At 45.5% G+C, this 25,076-nt stretch overlaps 2 protein-coding genes and 1 pseudogene across 10 annotated transcripts in view; 1 reads left to right on the top strand and 2 right to left on the bottom strand.

The window, feature by feature from the left end:
• The window catches only part of NR4A3 (nuclear receptor subfamily 4 group A member 3), a 42,686-nt gene extending 33,487 nt beyond the window's left edge, over nt 1-9,199 (bottom strand). For 4 of the 9 annotated variants that reach the window (XM_025281794.3, XM_025281798.3, XM_025281800.3 and 1 more), the window contains exons 1-4: nt 8,680-9,199; nt 5,215-5,388; nt 4,066-4,137; nt 1,395-2,368 (exon numbers count right to left, since the gene is read on the bottom strand). In XM_025281794.3, coding sequence (XP_025137579.3) covers nt 1,395-2,368; nt 4,066-4,096 — 1,005 coding nt within the window. In that variant the 5' untranslated portion in view covers nt 4,097-4,137; nt 5,215-5,388; nt 8,680-9,199. Of the gene's footprint in view, nt 1-1,394; nt 3,168-4,065; nt 4,199-5,214; nt 5,389-8,679 lie in introns of those variants that run through there. The other 5 variants (XM_025281795.3, XM_044940077.2, XM_044940078.2 and 2 more) reach the window with 5 other exon arrangements.
• Nucleotides 9,200-10,904: 1,705 nt separating this feature from the next.
• LOC102389162 (homeobox protein Hox-D9-like) overlaps nt 10,905-25,076 on the top strand; it is a 34,794-nt gene continuing 20,622 nt past the window's right edge. The window contains exons 1-2 of the mRNA XM_044938454.2: nt 10,905-11,026; nt 11,114-11,282. Of these exons, the coding sequence (XP_044794389.1) occupies nt 10,905-11,026; nt 11,114-11,282 (291 nt within the window). The remainder of the gene's footprint in view (nt 11,027-11,113; nt 11,283-25,076) is intronic.
• Nucleotides 22,139-22,458, bottom strand: LOC112583926 (annotated as a pseudogene).

Genomic DNA, 25,076 nt, shown 5'->3' with positions numbered 1-25,076 from the left:
CTTTTATGACCCTTTAAAAATTATATTTTCATAAATGTTTTATCTCATTTAAAACTAACACTTCTTCTCTGTATTGTATTCACCTGATAGGGAAACTGAGGTCTGGAAGGAAGTGTCCTACCCAACATCATAAAATTGATAGGTGACAGATCAAGGATTCCTTTCTGGGTGTTCTGAGTCTTAATTCCAGCATGCTCAAAGATTCAGCCTATTGGCCTCCCAAATCCTCATTACCCAGTCAGCATCCAGCTTCTCCTCTCTCTCCACCCTGGCCAGTACTGGAGGTTAGGAATTGAGAACTGTGGGAGAACATTCTTGGGTTTTGAAATATCTGATGCAATGACCAAGGCAGTGGAACAGGGAGGGTGGTGCAGAATTAAGTGTCTGGGGGTCAAGAGCAAAAGTAGAGCTGCAAGAGAATAAGGCCTTTTCTCTTTGAGTGGTGCAAAGAGCACTGAACTCCAGAGTAGCAGAAACTAGTTGGAACTGTCCCCATGTGCCACTAAATCACCTCTCTAACCTTCAATATCCTCATGGGTAAAATACTGGGGAGGCTGAAGACCCCTCCCACTGTAAAATTCTCCTTTGGGTCTATGAGCTAATGAAGAGTGTCCACACCTGGCCTTGTGTGTGGCACAGAAGCGGAGCAGATTGATGAGACTCCAGCTTCTCTCTTCTGCAAGGGGAGCTAGCTGCCCCAAGCTGCATCCCCCAGATGTCCCTGTCTCTTCTTCAGCTGCTGAACTGTGAAGAAAGCATGCACTTTGGGGTCAGGCAAACACCAGTTGGCATCCTGCCTCCATCTCACTTTCTGAGTGTGTGTCCAGGGGCAGTTGAATAACTTCTCTGAGCCTCCATCTCCTCATCTATAAAACAAGGATAACTAATTCAAACCCTCAAGATGCTATTCATAAAACTAGCTAGTGGGTGGCCAAAATTCAATCTCAGTTCTGTCTGATCTAGAGTCCTAGCTCTCACTAGGAGGATTAAATGAGATACAAATACCCAAGGCCTGGCACACAAGACTCTATTCCTTCAGACATTTGGGATGGATAGAAGAGGAATACAGAGAGGTGTGTGCATTTTTGAGGTCACAGATCCCTTTGCGAATCTTCTGAAAGCACTCTCCAGAAAAAAATTGCAGCCGGTAAAGCCAAGTCGGGAAGTTCACAGTCTCTGCAAGCCCACCTGGGGCAGCCTCCTGTGATGGACACCAAGTTAAAAGGCCCCAAGAAAGTGGGTGTGAAGGTGCTAGTAAAGGCTACAGGAATGCACAGTGTAACATCACACCTCTAATAGTTAGGACCGGGAAGGACCCGCTTAGATGCTCTCAGCGGGTGGCTGGGGAGGCAGGCAGTGGAGGGGAGGGGAGCCAGAGGAGGAGAGCGGCTCACCTTGAAGAAGCCCTTGCAGCCCTCGCAGGTGCGCACCCCGTAGTGCTGGCAGGCGGCGTTGTCCCCGCACACGGCGCACGTGCCCTCGCCCGAAGCCGAGCTCCTGCTGGGCGGCGACGGCAAACTGGGGCTCTCACCCAGGAGGCTGGACGCGGTGGGGGAGGCCGTGAGGCCCAGCGGCGGGAAGGCCAGGGCGGGCGCCCTCTTGGCCAGAGGCAGCCCGTACGGGTGGCCCTCGAGCGCGGCGGCCTGGCTGCCCGCGGCGGCCGCTGCGGCAGCGGCTGCGGCGGCGGCTCCCAGCGGAAGGCTAAGCGCGGCGGCGGCCGTCGGGTCGTAGCCCAGGTGGTGGCCGCCGGCGGGGCCCGGCGCGGGCGGGTGCGGCGGCGAGGGCTTGAAGTGGAAGAGTGGGAAGCGCGCGCCGGCCACCGTGGGCACCGCCTTCATCGGCGGGTCGAGCAGTGTGCCGGGCGCGATGCATCCGGGCGCCGAGGACATTGCGTCGTCCCACATCGCCCCAGCCTGCGAGGGGAAGCCCGGCGTGGTGGGGGTGGACGGCGGGGACTGCTTAAAGTACATGGAGGTGCTGGGTAGCACCTCATCCTCCGGCCCGGAGGGGGGCGGAATGGATGGCTGCTGCTGCTGCTGCTGGTGGTGGTGGTGCTCATGGTGATGATGGTGGTAACCGTGCGCGCGACCCTCCTCCATCTTAATCAGCGGCCGTGGCCCCGACGGCTGCATTTGGTACAGGCAGGAGGGCTTGAGTTCGTAGTTGCTGGAGTAGCCCTCCATGAAGGTGCTGAAGCTGGGCAGGGACGTGGTGGCTGTGGCGGTGATCTCGGTGCTGCCAAGGTCCATGGTCAGCTTGGCGTAGTCAGGATTCATGATCTCCGTGGTGTAATCCGAGCCATATGTTTGTGCTGCATAACTGGAACCTGGCGGTGAAGGGCTATACTGGGCTTGCACGCAGGGCATATCTGCAGGGAGAGGAAAAAAGAACTCTCAGAAGCGTCTTCCTAGCTAATGGGTGGCAATGGATTCGTTGCTCTCTAATATGGGAACTAGGAAATGACAGTCTTTCCACCTTTCTAGCAGCATTGATTCCTTCCTTCCCTCCAGTGCTCGCTCTCTCTTTCATTCCTTTTTTATTTCTTTCCTCCTTCCTTCCTCCCTGTCTCCCTCCGTCCCCCCCACTTTCCTCCCATCCTCCATGGGCAGAAAACTGAATCCTTCAGGAACTGTCAATGGGGACACAGACTGTCAAAACCTAGCCTCCTGGGGACCTCTGTGTCCACCTTCCTTCCCTTGCCCTGTCCTTCATTAGATCTGGGAAGTTTGATGTCTTCCCTCAAAAGCCCAATTGTGTTTTAAAAAGTGATTTTGAGCCCTGGAAATTTAATGGAGTGACCTCAGCTATCAATTTAGGAAGACAAGAAGAAATCCGGTGAATGCCCTGTTGGTTTATTTTGGGAGAAAGAGACCACTACTCCCCCACCCCCCAAGTCAACTCTCTGATTTGTAAACCTGAGTGTTAGTAAAAGAAAGAAAAATAGGTGTCCTATTTGGGACTTACTGGCCCAGTGACATTCTAATATTTTATGAGTGCCAACTTAGGGTACCCACACACTTTGTGGTTGCTTTCTCCCACCCCCTCCCTACTCCTCCAAACAGGACTGGCAGCCTGCTCAAACTGGACCCCTGTTGATGATTTCAGCCAGCTAGGTGGTGAGGTGGGAACGTAGGCCCAGGAAATGGGCTCGAGGGAGTTTGCACCATCTGCAAAGAAAAAGATGGGCAGCTGCAACAAAACACCCACCAAACCTGCTCTGTGCCATATACACCTATATATAGGTTCCCAGGGGGCACTAGTGGTAGTGGTAAAGAACTCAACTGTCAATGCAGGAGACATAAGAGATTTGGGTTTGATCCCTGGGTCAGCAAGATCTCCTTAAGGAGGGCATGGCAACCCACTCCAGTACTCTTGCCTAGAGAATCCTATGGACAGAGGAACCTGGCAGGCTATAGTCTACAGGGTTGCACAGAGTCAGACACAACTGAAGCGACTTAGCACATATATGTAAGCAAGTGTTAGTCGCTCAGTGGTGTCTGACTTTGCGACCCCACAGACTATAGACCTCCAGGCTCCTCTGTTCATAGAGTTTTCCAGGCAAGAATACTGGAGTGGGTTGCCATTCCCTTCTCCAGCACTATATATGTATATGTATAAATGTATATGTAAATATATATATTTCTCCATCTAAGTAATAAATATATCAATAGCTGCTTAATAACTACAATTTGGTTATAATAAGTGAGTTATCTACATATTTTCTTATGATAGAAAAGTTAGCACCTCTAGAAAAGAAAACATTTTCTTAATAGATATAGTTTCCCTCAGCCCCAAAGCACTGATATCTGGAGTACTTATTACTGTTCAGAGAGGTTGAACTAATGAGAAAGCCCTGAGATATATTGGATCCAGTGGATAATGTATCTAATTATTTCCTCTCTTCTATGGCTAAATATAAATAGTAAACCGGGCAGTTTCTGGTGGTTGGTTTTTCTGAACCAAAGGAAAACCATGTGCTAAACGTCTCTTTGGAGTCTATGGTGTAAAAGGTGTGACTAATAGAAAAGCGAATACTTCACATTTCCTTTGACATCTTTCTCTTACCCACATTTCCAAATCTGATTGAGTCATACATGTATGGGATGAAATCTTGACTTGAAAAAAGGTGTTGAGGGCCTGTTGGAAGAAGCAGTGATGAGGAGAGGCCAGTTCAAGCCTCTATTTTCCAAGCAAGGCCCTACAAATGATCATTAGTTTCAAGTTAAAAGAGCACTTACCCTGTGAAATGAAAGGCTAGTCATTAAAAAAAAGAACATTGCCTGATGTTTCATTTGTTCTCTTCCCTTGGATTTCTCTATGACTCTTTTCTATCATTCTTCACCAGTCCCTACCTATTGTTGTTCTTTGTGACTTTCTGAGGTTTCCAGATAGAAGGTGAGCTTGCTGGGACTGAGTTCTATTTATTTGCATCTCTTTGGCTAGGCACCTGGTATCCCTTTGTTGTTGTTTAATGGCTAAGTCCTGTCCGACTCTTTTGTGACCCTATGGACTATGGACCCACTAGGCTCCTCTGTCCATGGCATTTCCCAGGCAAGAATGGTGGAATGGGTTGCCATTTCCTCTTCCAGGGGGTCCTCCCAATCCAGGGATCGAACCATGCCTACTGCATTGGCAGGTGGATTCTTAACCACTGAGCAACCAGGGAAGTCCTTTACCAAATGCAAACAGAGGTTCTACAAGCTAAACCTGCAATCCTTTCTTTTGCTTAACTCAAATTTCCTCCTTGGTTTTCAGCTCAAATGCTTTCCCTCTTTCCCTCTGAGCTTCAATAATCCAAATGTCTGCACTCAAATGATTTGGGTTTTATACAAACAAAAATGCTTTGTATTGTTCGAAATGATCCCATAACTCTTAAATGCCTTAGCATTAAAAGGAAAGCAAAAATGAAGACATTAAAATGTATAAAAAGATCCCAATCTATTGGTGTATTTGCATTTTTCTTAGGAAAAATATCTTTGAGAAATGCAACGCTTAATTTAATCTGGCTGCTCCACTAGGTAGCAACAGCGTGTGGTATCCAGAGGAGCTTCGTGCAAAGAAGCCACCTGTGCCGTGAAATTCGCGGCCAGCAGTCACTCACTGTCCTGGCGCTGGGCAAGTCCACCAGCCTGCTTGTGGGTGTGTGGCTCCCCTCCCCCCCCCCCCCACATCTCCCAGCCCGGGAAGAATAAGGGGTCGTGCCTTCAGACCTACCTGGAGGGTATCTTGCGCGCTGAATGGTGGGGCTGGGGGTCTCTCCAGCGGAGGCCGAGAGTGGAGGAGGCGGGGAAGTCCGGCTGGGTGAAGTGGCTGCGGTGCTGCCCGGCTCCGCTGAGGGTCCAGTCTCAGCGATGGGGCTTGCCGGGCTGCGCTCTTCCGCAGTAGGCTCTGGGGGGACGGGGGCAGGCACCAGGAGAAAGGATAAAGGTCACAGTGAGACTATGCTGGGTCACCGAGGCCTGGACTGGGCGTACGGGGGTGGGGGTGGTAGGAATCTCTAGAAATGACAAAGAATTAAAAGGCAAAAAAGCAATGTTTAAGGTGACCGGAGTCCCTGGGCAAAAGGCATCACAGCGCCGTGGAGAAGCCGAGGAAAGGTTGTCCGCGCTCACGGCGGTTTTGTGGTTCCCGAACCGAGGCTAGAAAACGCGCAACCAGTTTTGGCCCAGAAATTAATCTGCCTGACCCTCAAGTGGTTCCGAGCTAGCGATGTCAGGAAAACCGAATGGGAACACTTGAGGAAAGAGTTCCGCCGGAATCGGAGTCTGTGAGTGTGCAGGAGCGGAAAATATTTTCCAACTTCACCCGCCCCCACCCCTCAAATACAGATTTTACACGTTGCGTAGGAAATGCACAGGGTCCGGAACGAATGCATGAATGCCCCGAGGAATTAAGAAAGTCTGCGCTTTTCATTCTAAATGCTAATGGAGCTTCGCTTCTATTAGCGGAGAGTTTCGGGGTCCAGGGGTCAAGCAAACAAAAGGACGCAGTGGAAATAGGCCGGCGCCGGAAGCACGGCACAAGGCTGTTGGCGTTTGCCGCTGCTGGTGCCAGCGGAGGGAGGCCCCCCTGCACCCACGGGCGGTATCCCAGAGAGTGGGCGACTTCGAGGCTTGGGGCCATAGGGCGACCCGGAGGGGGCATGACCCGGAGGGGGCACTCTCCAGAGGGCGCCGAGAGCGGCTCTGGGGCAAGTGTCTCTGCGCAAAGCCTTAGCGAAACTTTGTACCTGGAAGCGCATTTCGGTGGGCCTCGGGAAAGGATCCCATGGCCCCAGTTCAGTTCAGTTCAGTCGCTCAGTCATGTCCGACTCTCCGGCCTATAGCGCCCCCTTTGCCCGGACCCACTCACAGCTATAAGAATGGGAACCGGTACCCGAAAAAAAACCCGCCAAAATCCCAAAAACCTCCGGCGTGCGCGGACCGCGGGTATCGAGTAAGTTTGGTCTCCCGCCGCCCCTGCGCCCGCGGCTTGCCTGAAAGGAGACGGGATCGGAGTCCCCAGATCCGGAAAGCCCTTGACAGCCAGGAAGTGGGGGATTCCCTTGCCACCCCCACCCCCAGCCCCAGCTGATACTACAGAAAGCTTGCGCTCGCCCTAGTGCAGGATCTTCCCACGGCTGTAACGTGCGCTTCGCGTCCCTCCGCATCTTCAATGGGAGTCTCCAGCAACCTCCCACCACCTCCTCCAGGTGACCACGTTCCCACCCTTCTTTGGGGTCTTTCAAGCGGAGTCGTTCTCCAAGGATCGACCTCTGGCTAGGGTGGGTGAGGGAAGTGTCTCCCCAAGGAAAGGGAGGCTTCCCTCGCGCTCCCAGCGTTCGCGGGGGTGGGGTGGGGTGGGCAAGCCACACCACACCTCCTACAGCAGAGCCTAGTGCCCCTCGACTCTCTCCGCGCCCCCCCTCTCCCCCCGCCCCGAAACGACTGGTTACCTAGGCAAAGCCTCCGCGCCTGGAAACACGTTTCTCCGCTCCCGCTCGCGGCCGCCGCGGCCGGGAACACGGAGCCTCGGGGTTGTAAATTAGGAAGAAATAACTACCTCTGTCAAAGCCCCTTTCTTTCTCGTGGGCAGACGAAAGGAACACCCCCGTGTTCCCCTCCCCGTGGTGGAGTGTGTGAAGGAAACCGTGAAACGCACCATTGTGACCGGGGCTCCTCCACGGAGTTTCCAACCCTGGGGAGCGGGGGCGGAGGTGGGGCGGGGGCAGGAGGAGTGGAGGAGAGATCGACAGAAAGGGAAAGACAGAGATTCTCAGAAAGACCGAGGGAGAGGAGGCAAACCGCGGGGGAGAGTTTCTGCGAGCGCAGGGTCCGAGGGAAGGGGGAAGGGGGCAGGGTGGGGTGGGTGCGGGGGTTGGGAGCGGGTGTGAAGTCTGCTGTGGCCCAAGAGGTTTTTGATAGTCACATTATGAGCATCTTGTTAAGGTAAGAGAACTCGAAAAAACTCAAACTTCATTGACTGTGCTCAGAAGCCACGTTGGGCAGCTTTTCCTTTACCCGACTCAGTTCTGTAAAATATCTCTCCGTCTTGGGAAAAGAAGATTCAGGATTGGGTTCGCGATGAAATGACTGAACGGCGCTCTGTACCTTTCTCCCGGCACTCTAGGACTCGAGGGATAATAGCCTGAGATTTCTGATTACCAAACTCCTTGCAGCTCTTCCCTTTAGACAGTCCGTGGGCACAACAGATAAATGACAATCTCCAAGAACGTTCTTTAGAATCAAGGGACAAATGCCTTCTCCCTTACGATTGCCCCAAACTTCCAAAAGGTTTGAGAGGTGCCCTTGGAAGTCAGTCTCCGCAGGCTGCACTCGCTTGACCGTTCTCTTACCACTGAGAACTTTCATTTCTATCAAGAGTAAAACACTCTGAGCAACTTCTCCAAAAGCGCGAATTCTGTCAGTTAAAACATGCCTTACCCATACCAAGTCAAGGCCCAGAGGAGGGGGGTGGGGGTGGGGGACACTGTCCCCACGCATGTTGGGGCACGGGGGTCGGCAATTACACCCGATTACCTACGAAGGGAAAAGTGTACACGGGCAAGTCGGCGACGCCAGGCAGACGTGCCTGGTGGAGCCCCAGGCTCATTTCAATACAATAAGCCACATTCCTACAATTACGCCCTCTTTCCTGAGATCCTCCGAACCCGGCTGCAAACTCCGGCCAGGTCCTCTTCCCTCTCAAGCTTCCTCCCAGTCAACCATCTCGGAGTCACCATTAGGTAGATTAACTTGGACCCACTGGAGCCCCTATTTCCAATCCTGGTTAAAAGGCAGAAAAATTACTGCCGTTCATCACAGGAGCTGCAACTCCCTGCCGCTGCCGCCGCCGCCGCCGCCTAGAGCATCATTACCATGACAACTAGAGCCGAAATACCCTGAATTACATCGCTGGAGCTGCTACTGCACAAATCCCGGTCCTGGTCTTTGTTAGAGGCTTTTCGCCTCTTCGGGTAAGGAGAGGAATCCCACAAGCTCCAGAGATCCCCGCAGGCCCGCTACCTGAGGGAAAAGTTTCAGATCAGAACCCACCGGCGACTCCGCGAGCAAAGCCAGAGCGAGAAGGCTAGGGGGGGAAAACCCCAACTCAAAAAGTTGTCAATTTCAGAAGCTGAGCTTCTCAGCGCGCCAACTTTTTAACAAGTCCCCCTATTAACTGAGCGAATCTCATACGTACTTGAATGCTGTGGCGGTTCCGTCTTTAGTGCGAGTTTCTAGAAAGCTGCCCCGAAATCTGCACTGGGAGGGGAGTCAATGTTGCTGTCCCGGAAGGGCTGCGGTGTACAAGTCCAGCGGCTCCCAGAGGCAGTGAGCTGCTGGCAGGGGATGCTGCGATCCCGACTCATGGGAGAGCGCCGCCGAGGGGTTCCGCGGGCGTCCCGTCTCCGGCCGCAACCAGGGGATAGGATGCCGCTTCTGTTCCCACCTCCACGGCCACCGCCGGCGCTGTCAGCGTTGCAAAGTGAGCCCGGGAGGGGAGTCCGACTGTGGTGCTGCGCTGCACCCGCGAGGGCGCAGGGCGAGAGGGGTGTGAGCGCGCGGGAGAGAGTAGAGTGTGTGTGAGGAGCGTGTGTGCGCGCGTGTGTCTGTATGTGCGAGTGAGGGAGCGGGTGTGAGCTTGTCTATGTGTGGGGAGCGGAGGAGGAGCAGGAGCTGGAGGGGTGGGGGGTGGGAGGCAGGAGACTCCGCTCTCCCGGCTGCGCGTTCGCTCGCTCTCTCGGCACGTCATTTATGCCACAGGAGCCCTAGCGCCCTCTCCATAGAGTGCCTGGAATGCGAGACGTCAATGTGACGCCATGGGACGCTACGTCACCCTCCTCCTCCCTCCTCTGGCCCAGTCGGTTCCGCGTGTGCGAGGGAGGGTGTGTGTGTGTGTGTGTGTGTGTGTGTGTGTGTGCATGTGCGAGCACGCGCGCGCGCGTTCCCCGGCCATTCGCAGGGCAGCACAATGGAAACTGCGGCGCAGCCAGTCCTGGCGCGGGGACCTTTCGGACTAGTGCTGCCAACCCCTTTGCAACCGCGCGGCTCGCCCGGTCGCGAGTCGGTAAGAGGGTGCAGCGGCCCGCCCGCAGGTCAGGCGGGACCGCCCAGCTGTCAGGCTCGGGTGGAGTAGAGTTGGAGGAGTGCTACTGGCACGCCTCCGAGGCTGCCCCGGGGCAGGGAGCCAGGGCGAGGGGGTAAGAGAGAGGACAGCTCTTCCGAAAGGCAAGGCTCCGCCAAACAGCTTCTCTGAGTGACCTGGCAGCCAGTACAGGAGTCAGGCACCAGTCCGAAGACTCCCTGAGGTGCAGTTGCGCTTTCCCCAAGCAACAGCCTAAAGCTGTTTACGTCTCTCGTCTCTCTGGCTCTCGGTGCCTAGGCTTAATCCCTCTCCTCCTCCGGTCATTTGCTGGGTGCGTGTTTTGCACAGGGATACCGTTGGCTCTGGGAAGATAAGGTTTTCTTTCTTTACACTTAAGTTGTGAATTTCCTAACTGGACCTTATAACCCAATTTAGTGCACATCCACCATCCGCGCGCGCTGTAGCAGCAACTACTTAATGTGTGTAAAACAAACACACACGTGTTGAACAGCTGAGCGGGTCTGACTGTTGCAAATCACCTTCTCCCGTCAGAAATGGAACTCTCAGCTTGCACTTTCACTTTTTGATGGTTGTTGATGGGCCTCCCCTCCACCTCCCAAATTAAACATTTCGAAATCAATCAACAGGATTTATTAGTCAGTCATTCGTTAGGGGATTTGTTCTGGTCTCCCGAGACGCGTTTGTTATGAAATGGTGAGCTGAAAGCCTGCGAGATTCTGTTACGGAGAGCAGTTTCTTCCTGGAAGTGATGAATTTAAGTGTGAATTTCTTGCTGAAAATAATAACAAAATTTTATCAGAGTTAAAGTCTTCTAGCTCCATAAGTTGCAGCTGGATGCAAGCAACCACTTTTAGAAATGAATTTTTGAGGAGGAGAAAATATTTGAGTGAATCTATGCAGACAGACAATGGTTCCATGTGGTCCGCTTGAATCAGACGTGACATTTATGTTTCTGACCTGTCACAATCTTTGCGTGTGTGTTGGGGGTGGGGTGGAGCGGAGCACACAATTCAGAATCGAAGGTTCGAGCTAGCACAGGAAACTTGAAAACTAAAGTTATATATATGATCTGGGTATATTTCTTCGCCTCCACTTCCACTTCAGACAGGGTGGTGTGGAGAAGACCTGGAAGGGTGCTACGAAAGTTGACCTAGAGGACAGGAACAGAGTCTCTGCACTGCCACAGGTTCCAATCCAGTCTCGGAAGGAAGGAGGGCGCTGCTACATTGCATCCATTCAAAGACTGGCGGGTGGTGGGGGGAGCAGGACCTGGAGCCGCGCAGCACTGACGCACGCGAGGCGCGTGATTGACGCAGGCGATGTTACTAAATTCGGCGGTTGGCCCGGCCCCGCCGCCGGCGCGCGCCGCAGATAGCGGAGTAGGTTCCCCTCGGTCACCCCCGCCCCTTCTCCATTCAGCGCAGCGCCCCGGCGGGGAAGGGCGGGGCGGGGCGGGGCCGGGTGCGCGCGGGGCGGGGCGGGGCGGGGTGCGCGCGGCCGCGCCGGGATCCGGCCGCACCAAATATAGTCGGGCCTGGTTATTTTTAGCCGGGCCTCGGGCGCGAGCGCGCCGCGTGAGGGGGCGCCCTGACTCCGCGGAGTGCGGAGGGGGCGGGGGTGGAGTCGCCATCTTGGACTCGGCTCGACCCCGTCTGGTGACCGGCGACGCTGGGCCAGGCTCGGCGCAGGGGGTCGGGGTGAGTGGGTGTGAGCTGTGGGAGAGAGTGGGGCGCGCGGGCTGTGACGGGAGCGGAGGGCGAGTCAGGGCGCGGAGGCCGCCATGAGGGGTGACTCAAAGGAGGGCCCGGGGCGCGCGGACCGCGGGGCGTGCTCGGCTTTCGGCCGGTGATCCCCGTCCGTCACGGGCCCGGCCTTCCCGCCACCCGGCGTCCTAGCCAGCCCAGAGTTGCCTGGGGGCGGAGCCGCCCGCGGCCACCACTTCCTGAGGGCCGGGGATACCCCTCCCGGACGTCACGGAGGAGCCGAGGCGGCGGTGGCGGCCCGGGGCTCATCCTGCACTTGCATCACGGGTGCAGCAGCAGCTGCTCGGCTCCTTTGTGGCTTTTTCCCCTGTTGAGTAACTGCTTTGTTAACTGAAAATACCATGACGGGCCAGTGTGATCACCAGCTCCAGACCTCAAAGAAAGTGAAGCTGTCAGGCAAAAAGAGGGAGACTCCCCTAGCCGGCTGCGATGGTATCTGGTGGGTGGGTGTGTAGAGAAGGACTTGACAGTTTCCACGTATTACCTCTTGCCTAACTTTTCACCCCAGGAAGGTTTAAAAATACTTTTATTTCCATGCTGTAAAAATTTCATGTATTCTGCACCCCACCCATTCCCCCTTCAATTTGAAATCGCGTGCAGGACTGGAATCACTCAAAAGGACAACTGTTAGGTACAGTTTTTTAGGAAATAGGACATCTTTCAGTGAATTTGTTGAGTAAACTACGTTTTGTAAATGTTAATATGTAAAACTTGTTAGTTAAGTTTGTTCATATGACTTGGATTTCCTCCGTGACAGTTTCGATATTCTTATTTATCTTAAATTAAAAAAAAAAAATCCACCCCAGCTGAATGTCTCCAGGTAACGCATTTTTCTCTTTGACATGTTGAGTGGATGTGACTTTCTGGACGCTTACGTTGGTTAATTATGTTCTCTCCTCGTCCCCTTCCCCCCTCTCCTGCCTTTTACATCCTTTTTTCCCCTGAATATCTGGTCACCAATCTTTGTTCCTTGACTGCTTTGAGGCTGAGGCCTGTTGTCTGATTGCTCTGAACCAATCAGCTGTCTCAGTGCTCCTCTGGGTAGGAAGCCGAACTGACTGTTGGAGAGGTTCCAGTGGTCACTGATAAGTGGCAACATTTTTGCACTCAAATGGAAAGTCGTGGAAGCAGAGACTAGGCTTTCTTACAAACTGGGACACCACCCCCTGCTTAAACCTAGGGCCCTAATCATATGCACTTCTTCAGATGACCTCAAACCAAGTGAATCTTTTCAGTCTTCTTTTTCAAATACCTGTTCCATACTGTTTCAAAACTCTGATTTACTAAAAATGAGGCATAATTTTTTGTAAGGCTTATGTAACTTGACCATTTTGGTGTACCTTTTTGATGACTTTTTTTTTTTTTTTTTAAATAAAACGGTACTTTATAATTAAATCTCTTCTTTTGGGAAATCCAGTAGAATAAGACTATCTTAATCTGTGAAATGTTGAAAACTTAACCTGGTTTGGTCCTTTTTCTAGAAGAGGGACATTCATGTGTGGCCCAGTTTACACCCAAAGCAAAGAAAGCAGTTAGTTTCTGCTTTCATGATACTTGGTGGCAGCCAATCTGTTAAAAAACTCTATGAAGTAACTATTACACATTCACTGGATAATTACGTTTTGTTTGTTTTGATTATGTGGTTGTAGTCTGCAAGAAAGAAAGTGCTCTTTCTCTTGGAAAATAAAATATGAAATTTGAGGGAAATTTATTGTGTATGATATAAAGCAAATTCTTTAACAAAATAGGATTTAAAAATTGCTATAAGTGCTCTTCTGATTAAGCACTGATAATGTACATCTTGTTGATTTTGCTAATATGTAAAGATGATAAGGAGTCTTATTGATAAAAAAACTTGAGTGAGGTAAAGTGAAATAAAAATTCCAAGCCAGAATTTGTTACTAAGGTGAAGATAGGAGGGAAAATTAGGAGACTTGTGTGTGAGTCCATGTTTTCCTGAATCACTATAGAAGTTCTATATTACATTCAAGATATGTATGTAAAATGTGGTAGCTTGGCATAGCATTGACTTATCCACTTAAATTACTCGGCTTATGAACGTGGGACAATTGTAGTATTCTGTCTGACCTGCCTGCATACTATTCCTTCTCTGTCAGTTCTATTATTGCCAAATTATTCTTCCTCAAGTGTGGCTTCTGTTATATCACTTTTTTTTTAAGCTTATGCTAAATAACACCGTAGGTTTAATAGTCTCTTCCAAACATATGAAATATAGGCCTTTGTTATATCACCCTTGGGTTCAAAAGTCTTCAGCAGCTGGGTATTGTCTCCAAAATAAAACCCCAAAGGCTGCACACCTTGGTTTCTTTATTTCCAAGTAATTTTCCTGTCCTAGTCAAATTGATATCCTCTCTGTGCTTCAGAAGACATCCTTTTACCCTGCCGCATTTGTTCCTAGTTTTCTTTTTTATGGAGTTCTCTTCTTCTTTGTCTCTGCTTATTGAAATCTTACCCTTCCTCTAAAACTAGCTCAAGAAATGAATTCTGATTGTGCTTTAGTCTTTCATAAAGTTCTTATTTCACTTTCTTTTTGTACTCTTGTGTACATTGCTTATTCTCCTGTCAAACTGTAAGCTTCAAAAACATGCCTCATATATCTTTGATATTCCTGTGGCTCCTAAGTCTAACAGAGATAGTAAATACCCATAAAATATTCCCCCATCTACATTTGAATATAAATAGAGAACAGCTATAATATAAATAACCAATTATATGGATTAGGATATTCTTGGAATGAATGGACAAAATGGTATCATGCATTGGTTCTTTTCTTTAACTTTTAACACTTTTAATTGAATATACCTTGTCAAGATGCCCACCACAAGGCCAGACAGCTGCATGGTGATACAAAGAAATTGCAGCTTGACTTGTGTTATATCTGTGTAGGAAGATTTGCTATGATTTTTTTTTCCTGACAGACTTTTGGTTTGACTCTTCTATCATTTTCCCCTCTATTGGTACTTTCTCTTGTGCTGCTTCCTCTCAATAAAGAATGGGCTGCTGTAGGTGAGGAAATATTAATATCAACTAATTTTGGGAAAATTTCTTAAGGTTCAGGAAATAGAACCATGGCACCTTTGTATAGCCAGTTAAACATAAAAATTCTTGAATTTCTTATCTTTTCTAAAATATATGTAAGTAGATTTGTGTGACACTACATATATGTTGAAATAAGCGAGGCAAAGAGATTTTGGAATTTTGGTTTCTTAGAAGTTTTAGAAAGAGGCTCATGGGAATTTGAATATTAATATTTAACAAGGAAAAAGTAAATAATAGAGCAGCATAGACTTTCTGTTATGGAAAATTTCAGAAAAGAGTAAAAGCCAGAGATGGAATGATTACTTAATGGTATAAGTGCTAATATTATTTTTTAATCTCATTAAATAATAATTTTCTCAGTGAGTGAGTAAAAGTTGCTCAGTCATGTCTGACTCTTTGTGATCCCATGGACTGTAGCCTGCCACATTTCTCTGTCCATGGAATTCTCCAGGTGAGAATTCTGGAGTGGGTAGCTATACCTTTCTCCAGGGGATCTTCCCAACCCAGGGATTGAACCCAGGTCTCCCCCTTTGCTGGTGGATTCTTTACTGTCTGAGCCACAAAGGAAACCCCATTAGTAAATAATAGGACAGGCTTGCAGTCTGTTTGAAAAGATAGTTTATTTCTTTGTCATGTTTTTCGCCAGTTGCTGGTAAACTCTGGAAGCCCACAGTAATATGGGGGAGAAAAGTTATTACTCATGTCTGATAAATAAATTCAGGATATTATTTAGGGCTATGAAATAAGATCTGCATTTTATCTTGGGTTGATGGATGAAGCAAGTATCTCCTCACATGTAACTAACTACATAGCCCTTTACTATCACCCAACTCTGGGAAAAAAAAAAAAGATTGCCTCACATGTACAAGGTCAGTCCTTCAGCATATTCTCCAAGAGTGGGATGCTGTATTTTGCAGAGAGCACTAGATTGCTTCTCAGAGGCCTTGGACTGGTTTTGCTGCTGTGAAACTGCCAAGCCTTGGGTAAGTTAAGTAATCTTTTGGGTGAACATAAGTATCATCATCTGTAAAATAATAATGTTGGGCTTACCATGTGATCTTTAAGGATCTTTCAGTTTCTGAGGTTGAATGCTTGTGTCAGCTCTGACCTAGCCTCTTGTCACTGCCTGATTGTTGTAGTCAGGTGGCTCAGAACTCTTTTGTATATTATACAAATAGTAGTAGTAGTAGTAATATCATGCTTAGCATTTTTGGCCTATGTGGTAAATAACTGTAGCCATTGAGTGAGATCTTGGTGACCTGAAAGAGTCAATGAACTGCCAGCTTCACAGCCTTGTTTTGTCCATAAAGTGAAAACAAGCAGAAATCTGGATAGTCCAAAAGTCATTTTATATTTAGCTTTGGAATTTGTTTTTGTTCATTCATTTGAATATGGATGAATCACAAATTGACTTCATACAAATTAATAAACTTTCATTGGAATAGACACTGTTGTTTGCTACTCCTGTTCCTTTCTGATTCTTACTGCATGCTAAGCATAAATAATTTCTTCTTAAATGTAGCAGCTAAGGCGAAACTGTCCTTTTTGCTTTTTCCTAGAATAGGACTGGTGATGGTGGGCTTGTAAGTCTTTACATTTCCTTTTAGAGTGTAAATAGATTAAGTGAAATATTGAGAAAGCAGATCAAAAGTAAAGTACCACGTAGGTATTAAGTTGGAAAAATGTTAGCAAATCAGGCAGGAAGAATTCAATAAGTTCTGTTTGCAAACTTGTTAGATTTGCAGTTGGATACATTTTTATGGATAAATACACGCACACATGCTAAGTCGCTTCAGTCATGTCCGACTCTGTGCGACCCCATGGACAGCAGCCCACCAGGCTCCTCTGTCATTGGATTCGCTAGGCAAGAATACTGGAGTGGGTTGCCATTTCCTTCTCCCTTGTGGATAAATAAGAGCTGACTTTATAGGCATTGGGAATAGCCAGATTTTAACACATTGCAGGTTTATGTGTTATCTGAGTTAGGTTTGAATAGTAAAAACATGGTTTGTCCATTAATTTTAAATGCCTCTTCTAGGTATTTAAATATCTGATTTACTACTTGGATCGTGTAATTAGTAACTGATTCTAAATTTTACCATAATACATTTTTCATTATTTGCTTCTCATGTTTATAGTTCACTACTGGAAAAATTCTTCCCTGACATCTGTTCTGAATTAGTTCCCTATTTATGTTTTCTTGTTTTATCAATTATAGTGATGAGAATATGAAGCCATATTTTAAGTTTAGTATAATTCCTCATTATCTAAAAATGATTGTCTTATTTAAATTCACATGTTGTCATTGATTTCACTTTTTTAAAAAACAATAAGATAACCTGTGTACATTTTGAAATCTGTTTACCATAGTTTCGTAGCACTTTATAGTTGTCAGTTAACTTTTAGCGACTTCTTTTTTAAACTTTTAAGCTTCTGTTTATCTCAGAAATCTTTTAAAATGCCATTTGGTTTAAATTATTTTGGACATATTTATTTGGGGGGATGAATTTATTGAGCCCGTGGAGAAGTTCTTGGCACAGAGTAGGTGTTCTGTAAATATTTGATGAATGAATGAATGAAAGCAGTTTTCAAGAAACTTCATTCAAAATACTGTTTCCTTTATTGTAACCAGCCTTGTGGCCTTATTTGCTTTTCTCAGAGGGTTTCACTCGGGTTCAGCCTGTGAGCAGCAGAGAAGGCCTGCTGTTCATCACTGTGCTGCTGCGTCTGCACTGCCCTTCCCTCCATTGCAGCTGCCCACCTGAGGGCAGCACCCCTGAGTCACAGCATTCTGTGGCATCTGTGTTTGAACTAACAGATTCAAGTACCCTATGGAATTATATCACCTTTGATCCTGAACCATCTCAAGAGTTAACCTCTGGTTTATCTCTTTATCTTGATGTGACACGTTTGCTCCCATCTTTCGCACGATAGTATCCTTCCCTCTTTTCTTTAGTCTTGGTTTCTATAACCTGTTCGTTGGTAAGTTCTTCCCTTCTCCTACATATTTCCTTCTGTAACATTCATTGTGCTTTGAATTTGAAGTTAAGGCCTCAGTCATTTGTCTACCATCTATAACCTATAAATGGAGGGGTGCAAAATGGAGAGGTGTAGAATATTATCTAGGAACTCAAGCTATATTTTCTAAACATTTACTATATTAAACTTTAAGATTTAACTTTTGCAAAGGAAATGCATTCACATGAGTCTACAATATGTTTAAAAATAAAAAGTTTCTCTTCCACTTCTATCTACCATCTACTCAATTCCTATCCTTTCAGAGTTTTAAAATTTATATCCAAGTCAATACAAATATAAATTCTGTTCTGCTTTCCTTTTTTTATACCAGTGAAAGCTTATGCATATTATTCTGCTCTTTTCACAAAACAGGGTGTTTTAGTGTTCTTTACATAACAAGGGAGAAATATATGAAGTATATTTCACTTTAACAATATGTCTTAGAGATCTCTTGCATGTTGTTGTGTGGATATATGATCAGTACCATATTGATGGACATTTGGGAAATTTTCAGTCTTTGCTATTAGAAACAGTGCTGCAGTGTTACATAGATTATTTCACACTAGTGCAAGTATTTTTGTAGGATAAATTACTGAAAGTGGAATTGCTGGTCAAAGAGTGTATCTCATAATAATTTTATAGGTACTGCCAATTTGTCCTTCATAGAGGCAGTTTATATCCCCTCTTGAGTCAGAGAGCACCATGCTACCCGTCTTCTTGCCAACAAAATGTGTTCTTGAACTTTCGAATTTTTTTCCAATCTCATAGGTGAAAATTTCTTAGTGTACTTTTAATTTTTATTTCTTTTTATGAGTGAGTTTGAATATTTTTTCATATGTTTAAAATATTTTTGTATTTCCTTTTCTGTAAAGTATCATATTCTTTGCCTTTTTTGGGGGAGTCATTTGAACATCAATTTGTGGTTGATGTTTATAATATGGAGGTTTGCAAAGTGAATTGCAATATCCCCTTTACCCCCAGTTTGTTATTGGTCTTTTGTCTTTGCTTGTGGTATTTTTGCCAGGTAGATTTTTTCCTAAGCCGTAGTTGAATTTGTCAGTCTTACCTTTTATACTTTTTGGATTTTCTGTCCTAATTAGAAAAGCCTGTCTCTTTACAAGGTTATAATTGTCTTCTACTACTACTTTTATGGCTTCTGTTTTACACATAAGGTTTGTGGTGTGTTTTTCTTAGTGTATGGTATGAGAGATAGGCCCAAATTAATTTTTTTTTCCAAGTGGCTACTCACTTGCCCCAATACTATTTGTGACTAGTCCCTCTCTATGTTGTTTTACTTCTTACTAGAAACAGATTGATTCATATGCCTTGTTTTTTCACATCTGCTTTGCTGTGACTGAATGTAAATGCAGTTCTCCATTTTCCTTCCTGGAGAACACCTTCTTTAATGGCAAAGATGTCTTTGCCTTCCACCCTGCTACCTCTCTACTTACCTCAGCTACAGCAGCAGTTTGGCAGCCAGTTATACTTGAATGAATACAGGCTTCTAAGAAAGCTCTCCAGGATTTTCCATTGAGCAATAATGGACTAAAAAGAAATCTTAACTATAATCAGGTTCCTTTGAAGATTGTTCAAACCAGAGAGGGCTCTAGCCATGCTAATCAGCTGTTCCAGAAGCTGAAACCCACTACCTGGGTATTTTACTCCTGAGGCAGTCCAGTTCAGGTTGCTTCTTTCTGTGCAGATTCACATCATTTGCCACCTCTGCTTTTTCTGACAATTTGGGATATTACCGTCTATAATTTGGGAGAGGGAACCATAATATGCCCAAGAAGTGATTTGGGTTCCCCATCATGCAGTAGTCAGTTCCAGAACCTCATTTACTGGGAAAGTGACTGTGGATGAATAATTTGGGGAACACGCCTCCTCATTTTGAACCCCAAACAAATTATAAACATTTTTTTCATCTAGGGAACCTAGGGAAAATACAGCATTGTTCCTAGGGGAGCATGTCCAAGCAGGCAGCTGAAACTGAATTTACTTGATATGCATACTAGCACTTTCTAAGTTATTTGGGCTAGTTTTATAGCTCCTTGATAGACATTTCCTTCTACTTTGAACCATTGCCCTTGGTGATGTTTCTGTTTCAGACTTGCCTGTTCTTATTAATGAACCTTTTGGGGAGCCTATTTCTTATCTCTGCCTTCAGACTTCCCCCCTAATGCTGGTAGTATACTCTGTCCAATACCAATTTATCTTAAAATCATTTTGGCCAAAATCAGTTTTATCCAAATACAACTTAGTTGAAAGTGAACTAGTCCACTAGAAAATTTGGTTAAAACAATTATTTAGTAGAAAGTGAATATGCTAAGTTACAAATTTTTGAGTAGTAATACTTTTAGTATATTATGAGTTGTTTAAACACTTTTGGTCATTTTTCTAGAGATTTTTCTAATTTTTCTTCTTTTATATTTCAAATTAATTTTCAACTACAGGAGCACTATGTTGCTTGTGATACCAAAAGATTAAAACAACCTAGCTGCCCAACAATAGCATAGTTGGACAAACTTGATCTTAACTCAAAGTCAGTAAGAGGTTATTGGTTATTGGAACAACCAAAACATTGAGCGATAAGATAAAAACATGTTTCCTTTATTGCTTTTTTCCCCTCATTAAAATGGCAGTGCGTATGTGGTACAGGACACTCAGAAAAATGAAGATAAGGAGTATAAAGACTTAGTAGAAAAGGAAAAAAAAAAGCCATTAATTATAATTTACGGAAGAATAACTGCTGTTGTCCTTTTCTCTCTTTGCAAGTGCATTTTATACACATAAACTCTGAATGCTGCTTGTCATCTGCCATTATTTAAGCATTCTGCAGCTATTGGTTCATCACCTTTGTCCAGTTTTAGACTTTGGTTCCTTTCTACTTTTTGACCTACAACTATGGGCCTGTTTTTCCTTCAGTCCCTGAAGCCTGCTGAGGTCCATCACTAGCCTGGGCCCCAAAGAGCCCCCTGCTTTCTTTAAGTGAGACAGTTTATAAATTAAGTGATTCTGTCCATCCTTTCTGTGTATTTACAAAAGGGTCTCTGTGGAACTCTGATCATCTACAAAATAATTTTTGGTGTTCATGCTTCATGCTTAATGTATATTATGTATATATATGTAAATTAGATGGAAGTTATAAAGAGGAATTAGATTGGGTCCCGACTAAAATAAAAATAAGGCAGAGAAATCCATTTATCATTAATGGGAAATTATTTAAATAGCTTTTCTCTAAATCAAGGCTGGCAGATACATGTTGTGTGTTGTGCCCAAGCTCTAGTACATGGTAGACATCACTGATCAGTCACGGTACTGTTACTCATTGGATCCAAACTCAGCTTTGGATCTTTCTTGAAATGGGATTCTAGGCAGATATACCTACTGGAGTTGCTGTGACAAAACTATTTACCATTCTTGCTATAAGGTATTGCATTGAAGTTTTTTTTTTTTTTTTGAAGGACAATAGCATGTGGCTTTATTTATAATGGAAGGAGGGATGAATGTGAAAAAAATGCTTGAAATTGGTATATTTTGCATTGATGACATTCCTTAAAGTCTTGAGAATGTAGAAAAGAATTTGGCAAAAATCACTATGTGATCCATGGGTACTTCTTTCATAGAGAAGAAATTAACCATTCATACTTGAGAGACTACAGAAGGAAATTAACTTAATCTTGCAATTCTAGAATCCTTCACAATAAGGAATTCTTAAGTTCTCATTGAGTGAGGGGGAAAAAGGGGAGAGAGTGAACATTTAGAACAGTGTTTTCCAAATTTGGCTATTTTCAGAGACATATTTTTGGGGGAGGGGGATACATATTTTCCACGCAACATTTAAATTTTTATGTTTTTCTTTTGTTTGTAATCTAAACAATACATGCTTGTTCAGGATTCTCTGGACACCATCTGACCTAACAGTGTTGCCATATGGTCACCGCATCTAGATTTAGACCTCTGATCCCTGTAGCACAGAATGTGGACCAACAATGTCTAACTTTTTATATGGCATCTCTCAGATTGGGTGCTCAGCCCCCTCACAGAACTGTTGAACATTTCCTATGAGATCTGTGAGTTGTCAAGGTTCAGGACAGTGGTTCACAGCAGTGACTGTCAAAGTAGGAGGGGGTGAGGTGGGGTAGGGATGGTGGCCTGGGAGACACCTTTTGAAAAAGCACATTCAAAATACCTATTGATTTCATAATACAAATTCTAGGAAGTCAAACTCAACAAAATAATTTTCAGGCAGTAGCGGAAAACAAACTCTAGCTTCATCCTTGGGGACCTGAGATATACTTGGTTGAGAAACACTGGAGTTAGAGGTAGCAGTGTCCCAGCAGAAGGAGAACACTTGCTAAGAACATGTGCCACAGAGATTTGGATCAGTGAGTGAATCCTAAGCATACCTTGTCATGTCCCTTTGGAACCCAAAGGCCAATCCACGTGAAAGCCGAGACATCCATCAGACTGCTCAGACCTGTTATTTTGGGCACGTTGGTCCATTTTTTAATACTGGGTCAAAATAAGCTGTTTTTTGCCTCCCAAAATGCCTCTCCCCCTTTATTGAGGTTAACATATTTCAGAATTTTAAGTAAACCATTGCTGTAGCTGGGTAAAGTCGCCCCAGGTCCATCCTCTAGGAACTGCTGTTGTTATCTGCAATGCCATCCATCCCTCAAAAGGGTTATCAGCCTAGGTCTGCTCTGTAATTATTGCAGAGCTCCAATTTGCTTTAGCCATGTCAACAGTTCCCCTGTCTCATGCATATTTACTAATCAGTGCATCCACCTATGCACTCTTTACCAATGAAGACCTGAGGTACTGTTCTGGCTCCTGTGAGCTGTTGCAAGTAATCTTGAATTTCGTTGATGTTACTGTTGGCTGTGATACCGGCAAATTCCAAAGGCCCTTGTTTGAAGGGCAGTTGGCTGAGGAACTCCTGCGTCCTTCTGCAGTAGGGGTAGGTGGGCTTGATGAACATGACCACCTTCCCAGGCTGGATCTTGCTGTTCACAAATACTTCAGCCATGCTGTCAGGCTGCTGCCTCTCTGGGAGGACACCTCGATTGCAAATATTGCTTGGGAGTGAAGTTTTTTTTTTTAATAGTAGATAGACCAAGAAAATCATAATAAAATGTTTTAAAACTGATTAAAAAAGTTTATGATGGCAGGTATGGAATGTGAGCAAAGAGTAATTATTCGAATTTTGGGCAAAGCACATGCCTCGTTAAGATCTTGGAAGCAACACAATAAGTTAATAGATTTGTTATGGAGTGAAAATGGTGTCATGGTAATTACTCATCATCAGAACTTGCCCATCGTATGGTCGTGGTGATTGACTACCCAGCTTTCATTCTGTTCTAGATGATTAGTCTAAGCCGTCATGGTTAATCCCATTTCATCTGCTAATGAAGAATTAGAGTTGGTCTGTAACCTGTTTTGTTCAGTGAGATGTGATGGAAAGTCTGAAGGGTCAGGGTGCATCTGGAAAATGGTTTCTTGACCCTAAAAAGAGATAAAGAGATAGTGCCTTTTCTTCCTCTTACGCTGTTATGTCTGAATATGATGGCTAGAACTGCACAAGACATCTTAGGGTAGTGAAAAAAAACTAACTTAGCAGGAAGCTGATCTAGAAGATGGCAGAGCAGAGAGAGGAAACCTGAGCTCTTGATGACCTTACTGAACTGCTGATTGTATTGTACTTGGTCTGCCTTACTTCCGAACTTCCAGTTCTGTGAGATGATACAGTTCCTTATTGTGTAAGCCAGTGTGATCTGGCATTTTGTCACTTGCAGCCAAAAGCATTCTGAGTGGTGTACTCACTTTGTCACAGGCAGATTCACAGCAGCTGGTTTTGATTTGATTTTGATAGATTTCCTTTTATTGAGGCTCTGCCCTCCCTCTGTTAATGGCTTCAGAAAGTGGGTGCAGCTTTTAACCAGTCAGCTCTTGCCTCAGTCTTCTCTTAGAGGCTCTGCGTTAGACCAGGGTTCTTCACAGAAGGCAGCAGGGAATCTACCAGCACCCGTCATCTCTTCTGGAGCCTTTTGGATCTTTTGACTGTCTGGTGATGTGACTGCTTTTTTGTCATTCATTTGTTCTTTTTCCTGACTCTGATTTCTTGATATGTTTTAGTCCCTGTTCTTGAATACTTTGCATCTTATGCCTGACCTCAAGATTGTTTGATAAATTTATTTTCCTCTCTTCCTTCTTCCCTGAGCCTCTCTTCTTTTATCTCTCTCCATTCCTGTCTCATTTTGTGACTTCATGGCAGGTAGGGGCTAGTCTAAGATGTATATAATCTTTGTCAGAAATAGTAGTGAGTTAAGTAGTCACACTTAAGATCTGGCATCTGGTCCCATCACTTCATGGCAAATAGATTCGGAAACAGTGGAAACAGTGAGAGATTTTATTTTCGGGGGTCCAAAAATCACTGCAGGTGGTGACTACAGCCATGAAATTAAAAGAAGCTTGCTCCTTGGAAGAAAAGTTATGACCAACTCAGCATATTAAAAAGCAGAGACATTACTTTGCCAACAAAGGTCCATCTAGTTAAAGCTTTGGTTTTTCCAGTAGTCATGTATGGATGTGAGAGTTGGACTATAAAGAAAGCTGAGTGCCAAAGAATTGATGCTTTTGAACTGTGTTGTTGGAGAAGACTCTTGAGAGTCCCTTGAACTTCAAGGAGATCCAGCCAGCCCATCCTAAAGGAGATCAGTCCTGGGTGTTCATTGGAAGGACTGATGTTGGAGCTGAAACTCCAATACTTTGGTCACCTCATGCCAAGAGTTGACTCATTGGAAAAGACCCTGATGCTGGGAGGGATTGGAGGCAGGAGGAGAAGGGGACGACAGAGGATGAGATGGCTGGATGGCATTACTGACTCAATGGACATGAGTTTGAGTGAACTCCAGGAGTTGGTGATGGACAGGAAGGCCTGGTGTGCTGCGGTTCATGGGGTTGCGAAGAGTTGGACATGACTGAGCAACTGAACTGGACTGACTGAAGTAGTCACATAGCTGTTTGCTCTAGACTAGTATGGCAAATAGTAAGACTTAGGTCAGTCTTCAGTCCATTTTCTCATCTAGTGCCTTTTACTCATGGCATAGTACAAGTAACGCCTGACATGTCTAAGGGTCAGGGCTTGTGAGTCGTCTTATGGCTTCACTATTTGCTACCTGAAATCTTGGGCAAGTCACTTAAAGAGACTGAGTATCTTCTTTAGAATTTGTTATTAATTGTTCAGTTTTTTTCCCAGTAGTTTTTATTGGGATTCAAATGAAATAATGTGAACATGGCAAATGAAAGAATTTTTTCCTGAAAAAGAATAAGCAGTCTTGGTTGGATTTTCTGGTTTTTTTTTTTTTTTTTTTCAGATAAACTAATGTCAAAGTCTCTAGAATCAATTCTGTAGCTTGTTAGTATGTTCACAAAAAGGCAATGAAATATGATGTGAGACATAATTGTACAAGTAATCGGGTTGAAGTTGATATTTTAGTGGTAGATTACAGCCTGAAATAAAAAGAAAGGGCCACACAGTATGAAGGGGAAATAAAGGTCAGGATGTTGATCTTGAGGCTTGTTTCTAGTTCAACCAGAAATTCTGGTAAGCCAAATTAAGGGAAAGAGAAACCAATAGAAGAAACA

The sequence above is a fragment of the Bubalus bubalis genome, chromosome 3 (assembly GCF_019923935.1).
Source record: "Bubalus bubalis isolate 160015118507 breed Murrah chromosome 3, NDDB_SH_1, whole genome shotgun sequence".
Lineage (NCBI taxonomy): Eukaryota > Metazoa > Chordata > Mammalia > Artiodactyla > Bovidae > Bubalus > Bubalus bubalis.
The sequence above is the reverse complement of the archived record's forward strand: the minus strand, read 5'-3'. Positions and strand labels throughout refer to the sequence as shown.